General features: G+C 38.7%; 1 protein-coding gene across 10 annotated transcripts in view; it reads right to left on the bottom strand.

Annotated features, from left to right (window-relative positions):
* Positions 1-13,338, bottom strand: part of SYNE2 (spectrin repeat containing nuclear envelope protein 2) — a 324,338-nt gene that overhangs the window by 65,928 nt on the left and 245,072 nt on the right. For all 10 annotated transcript variants that reach the window (XM_067028349.1, XM_067028348.1, XM_067028354.1 and 7 more), the window contains 9 exons: positions 12,898-13,094; positions 11,459-11,591; positions 9,882-10,064; positions 9,089-9,235; positions 7,230-7,406; positions 5,428-5,583; positions 3,788-3,940; positions 1,411-1,581; positions 797-927 (listed from right to left, as the gene is read on the bottom strand). In XM_067028349.1, coding sequence (XP_066884450.1) covers positions 797-927; positions 1,411-1,581; positions 3,788-3,940; positions 5,428-5,583; positions 7,230-7,406; positions 9,089-9,235; positions 9,882-10,064; positions 11,459-11,591; positions 12,898-13,094 — 1,448 coding nt within the window. The remainder of the gene's footprint in view (positions 1-796; positions 928-1,410; positions 1,582-3,787; positions 3,941-5,427; positions 5,584-7,229; positions 7,407-9,088; positions 9,236-9,881; positions 10,065-11,458; positions 11,592-12,897; positions 13,095-13,338) is intronic.

Genomic DNA, 13,338 nt, shown 5'->3' on the forward strand with positions numbered 1-13,338 from the left:
TGTTTGGAGGGAGGCCCCCATTACTGTATGTGAAATTAGATCCGTGTCTGTGTTTATCTCTACCCTCCCTCCTCCCCCTCTTCCACTAAGGACTGGATCAAGGGCTGAGGACACCACTGCAGGGTACCTAAATGCGGTGTCCCTTGTTCAACATATATTCAAAGTTGGTTTATAGGAGAGGCTGAATCTGCATGAAGGAAGGGTGGAGAAGGCCACTGAGGGGAGCTTGATCTCTTCATCACTGTCTGGAACAAATCAGCTTTGGGCCAACTTTCATATCCCATCCAGCTATCTAAAAGCCTCACAATCAACCAGGGCCACACTCCTTAGAAGGAGTTTTCTATCATAAGTAGTTCATCAAAGAATTCCTCCCAACCTCACAAATATCTCCTGAGAGGTATTCTAACATCCCCTTACTTCCACCTTATAATGTTTCCAGTGAGACAGACTGCCCATCTGGCCACCCCTTAGCCTGTTTCTGCCTGTTGATTTTGGTGCCCTTGAGGATCGCACTGGGCATTTAGCCTATGCCCACTGAACGTGGCTACACTGGGGCTGTACTTAGGACATTTCTAGATTGATTATACAAAACAGTTGTACAAGGCATGTAATAGCCTTCACAACGTCAAATCTTAACGTGAACGAGATCCTTCAAAGCAGGAGAGACCAGAATAGTATGAAACCAGTTATCTCAGATGATTAAGGAGGCTTCACCCAGCCTACGTCCCTTCATTTGTCACACGTCATTAAGATAAAAATATCTGCTCTACCATTCAAATTGCATCTTAAAGTATACCTTGTGTGAGTATTTTGGCATTTCTCTTGAATTATTTCAGCAACTGAGGGGCAGTAATCTTTGAGTTTTCCAATAACCTCCTGGAGTTTCTTCCAACTCCCTTCACTGCTCTCAGCTTCGTCTTGAAGAGTCTAGGAGGACAGAGCAGGAATGTCAGTTGCAGAACAGCCTAGCCTCGTCCAAAGAAGGCAGCAGCTGGTCAACACTTGCGGCTGTACCACAATAATGTTAACACTCAAACTTTAATAGGACAGGGATAAATTATCAGAAATGTGAAGAAGAAAACTGAGAAGGCATTCTTTCATGGGGCTAGCACTTGAAATAGCATACTTAAAAAAAAAAAAAAAAACACCCCAAACCCAAACCTTTACATTGTGAAATAATGTGGACATGAAAGAGGAAGAAAAATTCACAGTATACTTGTACCAAGTTTCACTCATTTGGTTCATGTCATTCATTTGGAAATTTCAAGTTATACTTTTGATGCTGCTGTTTAAAATACTGTTTTGTGTTTCTCTGTGGAGAACGTAACAGTAATTGTGTTCATTCCTGTGCTTTCTTCCATTGGAGATTTTCTGCCAATAATGCATTGTGCCAAGATCTGGTTAATATACCTGAAGGTTCTGCACCTGGCATCTTAAGGCCTCTAATGATAAAACCACAGGTTTGCTGTGTTCCATGCAGTACCAGAATCGAATCGTCATCATATTCACTTCATCATAGAGTTTATCATAAATCTTCCACTCCTGTAAAACAGACTGCATGGAGGTCTTGAGCTCATTGACCTATACAAAAAGTAGAAACATATTTAGGAAATCATCGACAAGAGGCTCTCTCATCTTTTTTGTTTCCCCCTCCTAAGGACTCTACCACTGTATCCAATTTAGGCATTTTAATTTGAGAGTGAGCTTCAGTGATTCACTGAAGGAGAGAAGGGTGGGTCAATGAACAAGAATATCAAAGAAAGCTAAGTTTTAGAGTAGCTGAATGGAAAAGGGCCCTGAGACCAGAAGGATCAGCACAGAGAGAGTTCAGCCTACAGAGGGACAACCCAGGATAAAAAACACTGAGTGAGGAATCAGAATCTCAGAATATACATTTCAGTGACACTCTATTAGCTTTCTGACCTTGGGCAAGTTATTTAACCCTTGAGTCTACTTCTTCCTCCACAAAACAGATATAATAAATGAAAACATAAAGAAAATAGTGTCTGTGAAAATGCTCTGGAAACTGTAAAGCATTATAAATGTAAAGTGTTAACCTGTGTTACCTGGCACTTAAGTCTGGTTACTACTGGAGAGCAAGCAAAACTTGGAGAGCATCATGTTTGGCCAAAATGATGGGCAAGTGCAAAGTAGGAGGAAATGCAATGGTGGCCATATTTTATTCTTCAATGTGTCTTGATAATTATAAAAGGTTGAAAATTGGAGCATTTAAATGATCTCTGACACGATTGAGAATATACAAGTATATAAATCTTTATATATTATGTAAAGAACACTTATATCTCAACAATAAAAAGACAACCAAACTCAAAAATGGACAAAGGATTGAATAACCATCTCTCTAAAGAATATATACAAATGGTCAATAAGCATATGAAAAGACACTCAACATCCACAGTCATTAGAGAAATAGAAATCAAAACCATGAGATACCACTTCATATCCACTAGGATGGCTATAATCAAAGTTGGATAATAACTAGTACTGGAGAGACTATGGAAAAATTGGAATGCTCATACACTGCTGATGGAAAGGTAAAGTGGTGCAGCTTCTGTAGAAAAGTTTGGCAGTCTCTCAGTAAGTTAAATACTGTATAGAGTTACCATGTGACCCACTAATTCTACTCTTAGGTATATGCCCAAGAGAACTGAAAGCATATGTTCAGAAAAAAACCTATACACAAAGATTCTCAGCAGTGTAGGACGGTTTTGATGTCTCCATATCCTTGTCAACACTTGTTACTGTCTGTCTTTTTACTGCAGCTATCCTCCTGCAGCCTGTGAGCATCTTGAGGGTAAGAACCATTTATCTTCTGATCATTGCACCCTTGGCAGTGAGCACAGTGCCTCACAAAAGATATGTTAACAAATGACTCACACAGCTATGTTAAGTTCACCCCGACTTTTCTGCCTGAGTCCTGGGGGAAGAATGAGGCTGAGGGTCACCTATGGATTTCATTTACATGGGTTATCCCCAATTCTCTCTTGGAACAAATGGTTGAAAGTAGGTTTTAGTAGATGACAAATAATCCACAATAAAGACTTTCTGGGAAACATGGACACACCTATAATAGGTTAGTATTTACAATTTCTCCCTCCATTTGTGGGGAAATGTCAAAGTTGCAGTGTCTGAGGATGCCTGTCCTTTGTCTTCTGGTGTTCTTCCTCCCAGAAGGGGTAAATGCAGACTTTGACATGCCTTTCATACAATTACCGGACGTCTTCCACAGTCTTCTATGCTTTCTCCTCACCACATGCTGTTTCTCCCCACCTCTGGAGTTTTCCCTATGCTGACCATGCTTCTAGCTTAATAGAGGCTACATGCGATAGGATCACGGCCTCCCTGAGGCATCTCCCTGGGTGTGGGGAATCTGAGCTGCTTCTTCATAACTGCTCCTGTATATCTGGCCAAGAAACAACGCCAGATGCTCTGTTGGCTTTCGGGTTGGGGGTGGAGACATTTTTGTGTGTGTGAGTACATTAGACAAAACAAAGATAACCAGGTGGATTTCTAGCTTGCCAAGGATGTGGGAATTTGGTGGCTTTGCCTCTGATTATCCAGTGAAGGAAAAAAAAAATAAGAGAGATCTGAAATTTTTTTCTCTACTTCACTCCAGTAGTTTTCACAGCAACTTTTCCGTTTTTGGTATGGAGCGAGTGTCCATTATTAAACAAGAAATAAGATAAAAGAAGGATATGTGGAGAGAAATACACATGAAATTCATGTACACTGTAAAATCATGTACACTGTAAATGAATTCTAGTACCTGGTTGATAACATTGTTTTTCTTTTGAAATAACTCATCAATTCTGGATGCTGTATCTTCCAGCAATGGCATTGTCCCACTCTCTGAAGTCAGGTAACTTTGCCTCAATTCATCCAATGCTTTGGATTTAATTGCAATTTGATTTTCTATATCCTGGAAGGCCAAGAGGAAAAGGTTTTCATATGCACAATATTACAAAACAATTAATAAGGGGTAAGAGGTAGGAGTCTGCATTTTTCAAATAATAATGCTAATAGAGTATATAATTTAATAACATTACACAGAAGACATTTTAATCATATCACACTCTCAATTCAATTTTTACAGTAAAATTTTGTAATATGAATTTACAATATTACAGTATGAGGTTTTACAATACTTTCCATTATTACATGGCTCTAGATTTTAGAAGAGTCTAGGTAGCAAGTCCTTATCATCATGGTATAGTAGAAAGAGTCTAGGAGATATAGTCTCCATTCCACATCTGCCCTGTACTGGCTGTTGGACCAAGCGTTAAGTCATCAAAGTGCCAAGTCTGCATTTTCCCATCTGGAAAATAGTGATGACATCCCAGGCCTGAGTAACTTAGCACGCAGGTGAAAGCAGGGTGGCCGGCTGGGGGTGCTATAGCACTGAGCTTCCAGTCAGGAGGTGGTTGTAAACACTCTAAAATGGAAATGGCTAGTGGGTAGTTAGAAACAGGATACGGCCATCTGAAAAGATCTCTTGTGGAGGTGTTGCTGCCCGTATACTATATCCAGTATCATTCTGTAGCCTTCTAGGTAGAACCGGGGTCTGAGCCGACTTTCCAGCCCCAACAGGGAGGAGCTCCACGCCTTCCTGTAGGCGGTGCAGAACCCACGTAACCTGTGCCATCTACAGCTCTAGGACAGTGCAACTGCTCTCAACAGGGGTGACACAATCAGGGCGGTGTGGGGGGAGGAGTAAACCCACGTTTGGGTGAGGGCACCTCAAAGACCAAGTGACCTGGCAAATGATGACTGAACGAAAAAGGGCACAGCCAACATGCTCTAGCCCAAATGGGATTTAGACAGTGGTTCTGAGGGAAAAGTAGTCCTTTGAGAACACATTACACAGTAGGTAAAATAAAATCATTTTCCTCTGAAGAAACAGAAAGAAATACTAAACATCATGGAGACTTCAGAGTAATTTTGTAAATACTGGAGAAGTTAATAAAAACACAAAAACTGGAAAACATCTAAATCAAAGTTCCCATGGAACTTTTTTTTTTTTTTTTTTTTTTTTTTTGGCCACATCATGCGGCTTGTGAGATCTTAGTTCCCCAATCAGGGACTGAACCCAGGCCACAGCAGTTGAAAGCACCGAATCCTAACCACTGGACTGCCAGGGAACTCCCAACACTTTTTTCTTAGGAGTAGCATTCAAATCTCTTAAGAACTACAATAACCATGAAAATACTTCTGTTTATCATTAAAAAACAGCATTTTGCAATTCTGTAAAACACACGGACACATCTGTTTTATAGAAGAAAGTTAAGTACCTGGGGGCTGTGAGGAGAACCCTCAGAAACTACAGCAGCTTGCCCTGCTCCCTGGGGCAGGCGTGGTAACTAACAGCCCGACCAAGCCACGCTGCACAGGTGCTGTGTGTCTTCTCACCTGACAATCCAGGAGTGTCTTCTGCACCGAGATCACACTTTCAGGTTTTTGTAAAGTGTTCAGTCTCTCCTCTTGTGCCTCCATCCAGTTGTTCAGAATCTGTATTTTGTTTTCATTCTCAGTGATACTTTCCAAAAGTTGTTCTAATTGTTGTATCTACCAGTTATGAAGAAGAAAATAACATTTTCTTACTTTAAACCACATGCTTTAAAATGTAAATGTCGTGATATGTTATTTTTAATAGGATTAATTTTGTTTCTTCTCAGATTTCTACCGTTTTGCACAAGATTTCCCAACAACTTTTGGAATAAAGATTCATAAGTCAGGAAATATGAATTATTTTCTCCTTTTTAAAAAAAAAAATCTAACATTTGAAATGAAAGCTAGCCTGATAAGAAAGCTGGCTGTTCTGGAGTTCCACAATATCTGTACAAAACAAAATCATGTTGCTAACACTCAATATTTTTTTCATTGCATCATCTATTGATATATGTAAAGCTTAAGAAAATTTTTTTCCCCCAGACATTATACTCACTTAAAAACTGTCAATATAAAGAATATCACAAATAATGCATCAATTTAATAAAGTACTATTTTTTAAATGTCTGTGATTCTTCTCATTTCTAATGCTTACAATGCTTATTAGGTTACTATCATAGTATATATAATGTTTTATACTTCTTTTCATATGTCATAGGCATTTTCTATGTCATGACTTGTATTAACTTAAAAGGCTGCCCAGTATTTCATCAAATGGACACCATATAATTTGATTAATTATTTCTCTCGAGTTCGAAGTTCAGGCAGTCTACATTTTTCACCAGAATAAATAATGTTGAATTGAACACTTGGTGCACATATCTTCTCCTTTTTGAAGGACTATCTACTTAAGATAAATGTAAAAGAAGTGGACTACTGGGTTAAGAGATAAGATGATTATTATGGTTCTTGAAACTTTCTGAATGCTTTCCAAAAGGGTATGTAAGCCATTATCTGCAATGTACGACTGTGAAAGCCTTGGGCTTTTATCTTTATCTTAAGTTTTTCTAATTTAGTAAGTGTATAATGTTATTAATGTTTATTTCAAATGTCTGACAATTAAAGCTGTAACCTTTCCAAATTTATTTGTCAATTATAATTTCCTCTTTTGTGAATTATCTGCTCATGTTCTTTGTCCATGCATCTACTCAAATCTGAACTGTATGAATCTATTTGTATGCATTCTCCACACAATAAAGAAATCAACCAATTTTCACTATTGTATATAAATATTAAATACTTTCCGAAGAATACGTTTCCTTAAGCTTTTTGGTCATGGAATGAAAATCTACCAAGAAGCCATATACATTTTTCTTCCTTTTTATAATCTTTCTAAAGCTGAAATAGTTTCGCTGCTTTTTAACATCTGCTTTCACAGAAAATGTCAAAACTTCTGACCATTTAGTAGCCTCATGTAATACTCGACATCTTCTTAAATAACATTTCTCCTCTTCACTTGCCTAAGTCAACTTCTCAGTAAGAAATCGCAAAGAAATATAAAAACTCTTTCCAACTGTTATATGCACCAATGGAGGACAGGATTTAAAAGGGGCTAGAATTGAGATGATTATTAGGATAACTAATATCCAGCATGCAGGATATTAGTTCCCCGACCAGGGATCGAACCCATGCCCCCTGCAGTGGAGTGTGGAGTCTTAACCACTGGACCAAAAGGGAGGTCCCACAAATGTCTTTTAAAATTTTTCAGAAAGTGGTATTTTGCAAAGGCTAAATCATACATCAAGCTGTGACCATGAGCTCACCTTTCTATTCAGTGTTCCGTGGACCCGGTGCCACTGGCGGTTCATCTCTCCGAGATGCTCTGCAAACTCTGTTCTCTCATAGCGCTTACTTTCTACATCACAGGTGCTTAACTGAAGTAATGACTGGTTAACAAAGTCAACTATCCATTGTTTATAGTCCATTTCCATTCTAAACTCCTAAAATGAACAAAGAAAACAAAATTAAACCACCAAAGCCTGAAATGAAGTAGGTGAACTGGACCTCTCCTTTGGTGCACTGTAGCAGGCACCAGGCTCCCACCCACTAATCAAGGGGCACCTGTCTGGAGTTATGTTCTACCCTTCCCCAACCACACCACACATCTGCTTTATTTGAGTGGAGAGTCTTTTGGGGAATTACACAGTCCTGGGAACAGAGAGACTCACCTCTTTCAAACAGACTGAAAAGTCAAAGATGGTACCATGTATGGTAGTTGCATCATAGGAACCAAAATCAAGACCCAGAGTCTGACAAAGGGTTCCTTTGAGAGGCTTCCCGAGAGCTCCACCGGAATTCAGAGCCATCCTGTGGGCTCATGGAAATGACAGGATGGGAAGTCTGAAGTTAACACTCTCCTAGAAAACCCAGGACACCTTTAAGGAGTTTTAAGGAGCTCTGCCAGTTTAGGCAGCTTCTCTGTTCCTCTGCGGACCATCTAGGCCTCCCCGTTTGGATGACTTTAAGTTCTAGAGCAATCCTAAACCCTCCCAGGGCCAAGAATGTTTCTGTTAAGGCTGATACTTGTTGGGTTTATTCTGGCAAGTTCTAGCACCTCCATAGGAGACATCCAGGGGTAAAACTATGTGCTAGGTTACTAGGACCTGTGAGAAAAATACACATAGATCCTCTACAGATTGTACTACTCAATGAAGTTAGGATGGGATAGGATATAAAAAAGAAATCCTTGCTAATACCATGTTTTGTGATTAAGCCATTCATCTTCTGCCTACCAGAGGCCCATTAGCCTATGAGGTCTTGGAAAGCAATGACCGGAGTCTTCATTCACCTTTGTGTTCCTAGTGGTGAACACCTTGCCCGGCACACAATAAGTGTTTGTGCGTGGCTTCTTAAATGTTAGTTAAATCTACTTGAAATCAAATATCGTGGAGAAGGCCACATTCCTATCTATTTGTAGAAGGATATCAACTTTTCCTTACGCATTCTCTTATCCAAAGAACATTTACTTAACACCTATTGGATGCCAGGTATTGGGCTTGGTGTGCTGTTTCAGGGAGGTAAAGGAGGAGCCCCTGCTCTCAAGAAGCTAAGTCAAGGTGGGGAGATAGGCAAGTAAGAAAATAATTATAATACTGGGTGACAGGAACTATTGATAGCACCATGGAGACACCTAATCCTGGAAAGTAAACTGATCTGGCTGGGAGAGTCAGGGTAGATTTCCAAATGAGAAGATACTTGAACTGACTCTTGAAGGATGACTAAGAAGATTCCTACAGCTAAAAGTGGGACGCTGGAATTCCAGGCCAAAGGTACAGCACGTACAAAAGCGAAAGCATGAGCAGGAGACCACCAGGAATGGTGGAGGGACAGCAAAGGATTTGGTTCAGGCAGAGTCCAGGGTTTATGCGGGGAAATGAAGAGCCAGAGCCAGTTAAAAGCTTGGATTCTGTCCTGTGGTGATGGGAGCTACCAAAGGAATCTGGGCAGAATAAGAGCAAGTATACTAACTCCTCTCTCTAGAATCATCCACCATCCCATTCCCCACCCTTAGAATTAGTTTTTCCAAATAATATCCTACATGTCTCTTTGTTCAGTATTTCCCTCCCAACTGACTTGCCTTCTTTATTTAATGAAAAGGCTTCTGGCTTTTTTGTATGATTACCTTGTACTTGTGAAGAAGATTTTTAACTTGAGATGCAGAACTCAGTGAATGCTCAGAGTCTTCATCTGCAGTTTGATGTTCCACATTGTTCATCCAGTTAATCATTTCTGTTATTGCTTTACGAGATGGCAATTTCTCCATCTGAAGCTGCAAAATCAAAATGATTTCCGTTTAATTACCTGCAGTTAACAAAATGAATCAGGGCATCACTTAAGATAATATCTGGTTCGGGCTTCCCTGGTGGCGCAGTGGTTGAGAATCCGCCTGCCGATGCAGGGGATGCGGGTTCGTGCCCCGGTCAGGGAAGATCCCACATGCCGCGGAGCGGCTGGGCCCGTGAGCCATGGCCGCTGAGCCTGCGCGTCCGGAGCCTGTGCTCCGCAACGGGAGAGGCCGCAACAGTGAGAGGCCCGCATACCACAAAAAAAAAAAAAAAAAAAAAAAGATAATATCTGGTTTGATAAAAGGTCTTGCCGCATAATTATGCAGGTTACTCACAAAAACAAACCCAACATTCAAGCTCAGAATAAGTGACCCCAAAACAATGACAATGACCTTCACATAAACTAACACAGTGGTGCAGATAAACTGGGAAATAAAGTAATTAAGCCTGATTTCTCTCTTAAGAAAGATCCCACTGGAGGAGAGTCCAGTAATTAAGACCTATATTCAGTGGTGTCAGAGAAAAGATAGGTGGTGTCAATGAAAATTACTGAGTCAGAGAAATGATTTTAAAAGAGTTGTGAGCTAACAAGTGAATGCTAATTCAAATGCTGGGTCTTTAAATAGCTACCTGGTGAAGTTTTTCTTGAATGTCAGGAAGTTGAGTTATGAGCATTGTCCACTTTTGTTCAAACTGTGCTAAAGAAGCTCTCAGTGTCGCCGTATCAGCTTCTTTCAGGTGAAGAAGTTGGTTCCCAGTACTTAGAACTGAAGTTTTCAAGGAGGACTTTTCATCAAGTTCCTTTGAAAACTCCTAAAAGGAAACAGTTTTTAAGTTTAGAAACTTTTATAATTTAAATGTGGCATGGAGGGACTTCCCTGGTGGAGCAGTGGTTAAGAATCCGCCTGCCAATGCAGGTGACATGGGTTCGAACCCTGGCCTGGGAAGATCCCACATGCCACAGAGCAACTAAGCCCTTGCACCGCAACTACTGAGCCTGCACTCTAGAGCCCACGAGCCACAACTACTGAAGCCCGTGCGCCTAGAGCCCGTGCTCCGCAACAAGAGAAGCCACCGCAATGAGGAGCCCGCGCAACGCAATGAAGAGTAGCCCCCCGCTCACCGTGACTAGAGAAAGCCCACGCCCAGCAACGAAGACCCAATACAGCCAAATAAACAAACAAACAAATATAAATAAATAAATAAATATGGCATGGAGTAACTAAGAGTCAGAATAACTGGTTAGAGTCCAAAACTAAATAACTGAATTCAATTCAAATAGTAAATATTTATATGTGTATGTATGTATGTGTGCATGTGTATATGTGCTCACATGTGAGAGCATATACACATGCGCGCACACACACACACATATTTTCCTGCTAAGTCTCAGGCACTGTTCCAGGCATTTGATATATGATGGGGAACAAAAGAGATGGAGTTCCTGCCCCTTGAGTGGCTAATAATCTAATGGATTAATATTTTTAAAAATAGACAAATCATCATTTCAACTATAGAAAGAAAATATGGAACACAGCACAAAGTTCGTTTTTTTTAAAAGTTCATATTAAATGAACTAAACGCAACAAATTTTTAACTAAAATATCTGAAAACTTTCCTGGTACTTACAGGTTTTTTCCAAGTATATTTTTAAAATATTTACATTTTAATATCAAAGTGAGTAAGACTAGCTATAAAATATGAAAAATGGAGAAAAGACTAAGGGAAAAGACAAAAAGGTCTCAAAGTATAATTTATATCACAAAATTAATGCTTTCTTTTCTTCAAAAAAGCCCCTTAAAACAATAGAACAATAACATTTTAGTAGAAACATCAATTCTGTGTATAACAATTTAAAACCATATATTTATTAGCTAACATTTATGAATTAATAATCCTGTGAGGTTTTAGGGGGCAGGTAGGGGAGTTATTTTCTACACTTGTAAAACATGCCCCATGTCAGGGCAAGTTTTAAATATATATATATTTTATAGTGTCAATTTAAAATATACTTTATCATTATTATAAGCATATAAACCAATAGTATAAACAAATAGTTCTAAGTTTGAAGAATGCAGCTGCTATTAGCCCAAGTTTTACCCCTTATCTACAAATGATTATGGAAACTATCACATCAACTCTCCTAATTTTCCCCCTATATTTTTTTCTAACCAACAATTACCTGAGCATATTGTATTACAACTTACAAAAAAATTGTTTATGTTGCTTCTGATTGTGTCCAAGTCCTGAGACACATTGAGGGACTGCTCCTTCCAGTAGTTCAGAGTTTGCTGAGAAGATTCCAACCACTTGGTTAACTGATCTGAATCTCTGTTATAACTAATAGGAGCAAAGTGGGAGAGAAAGGAAATTAGAAACGATATGCATCCCCCGTATATTTTCTTCTGTTTCACCATTTATTTTCTTGTGTTCACCAATCCTATTATTCAGAAAAATCATGATTTTTTAAAGAATTATACCCTGTTTAATCCCAGGTCCCAAATCTGATGCTCCTGTCATTTTCTACGACTCTATAATGACTAATCAAGAACAAAGCGGCATTTTAAAGTCTAAAATAGTCTTTTAAAAGTTTTTTACAGCTATACAAAAGTAAACCCACAGGTAAGGACAGAAATTATTTTTATTCATTAGACATCCTCTATAGATTTGTGTACAGTAAAAATATAACCAGCATTGGTATAAGTTGTATAATAGCAAATTGCTATTGGCTGGATGCCAATATATTTATCTGATGGAATGAAAATATCCAAGCATAATGCTGTCCCTCTTGTAACTTCTAAACTTCTTTAGGTTAAGACAGCCTCCCTAAGAGGTAGGAAAGAGAATGAGGTTAAATGTTCTATGTTTTCTACCTTCTTCAAGGGTTTCACTTATATGTGGAATCTAAAATATGATAAAAATGAACTTATTTACAATACAGAGACAGACATAGAAAACAAACTTATGGCCACCAAAGGGGAAAGGGATGGGGAGGGATACATTAGGAGTTTGGGATTAACAAATACATACTACTATATATAAAATAGATAAACAACAAAGTCCTACTATAAAGCACACAGAACTATATTCAGTATCCTATAATAAACCACAATGGAAAAGAATATGAAAAAGAATATATGTATTATATATATAACTGAATACATATTACTGAACATGTATTATGAATCACTTTGCTATATACACCAGAAACTAACACAACATTGTAAATCAAGTATACTTCAATTACAAAATTTAAAAAAATTTTTTTAAAGATTTGATCAGTTAAAGCAAAAAAATTCTTTGAAGAACACCAAAGACTTTTTCAAACTATTCCATTAGCTAAAATTATTTTTAAGATTTAAAAAAATTTTGGAAGAGTGTAGGAAAGAGCAACATCATGGCATAAAGGTAACATGTGTGTAACTTTATAACATAATTCCTAGTTTCCACAGGACTGATTACACATTATTCTGAGTCTTGCAAACTAGCATCAGATCCTCTAGTTCCCATTTAGCCTGGAAGAGGGACTCAGCTGCTTTAGATTGTCAAAAACCGTACAACAGGGGGACGGCATGTAAAATCTGGTTGACTGCAGAATCCCTCTGAGGTCTTTTTCTGATGCCAATCAATCCCTAAGAAACCACACCTGAGCAGATGCTTGAGAAGCGTTTGTAGTCTGTGTAATTCATGATCAATTTTTTTGTTTAGGGACAACCACTGCTCTTCCAGTTTTGCAATCTGGCCCTCTAGTTCAGGACAGCTCACAGAGACCACCAGCTGTTTGCCTTCATTCACAGTCTGGTAAAGCCGGGCATGCTTCTCATCGATGTTTCTTTTTATTTGCTAATAAAAATAAAGTCATAGAATGAATTATTTAAAAATTAAATCAGCCAGTCAATGATTCACAAATACTTCATGAAAAACCTACAGTACAGGCTGCTGAAGAAACAGTAACACTTTCCAAACCCTCAAGACTCTTGCAGTCTGGCTGAACAAACATGATTAATGGATTATTAATTATCTTTCACAATGAGAGTGTCCAATGCATTTCTACTGCACAGATTATACATGCAATATAAAATGAAAA

The sequence above is a fragment of the Kogia breviceps genome, chromosome 3 (assembly GCF_026419965.1).
Source record: "Kogia breviceps isolate mKogBre1 chromosome 3, mKogBre1 haplotype 1, whole genome shotgun sequence".
In the NCBI taxonomy this organism is placed as follows: Eukaryota; Metazoa; Chordata; class Mammalia; order Artiodactyla; family Physeteridae; genus Kogia; species Kogia breviceps.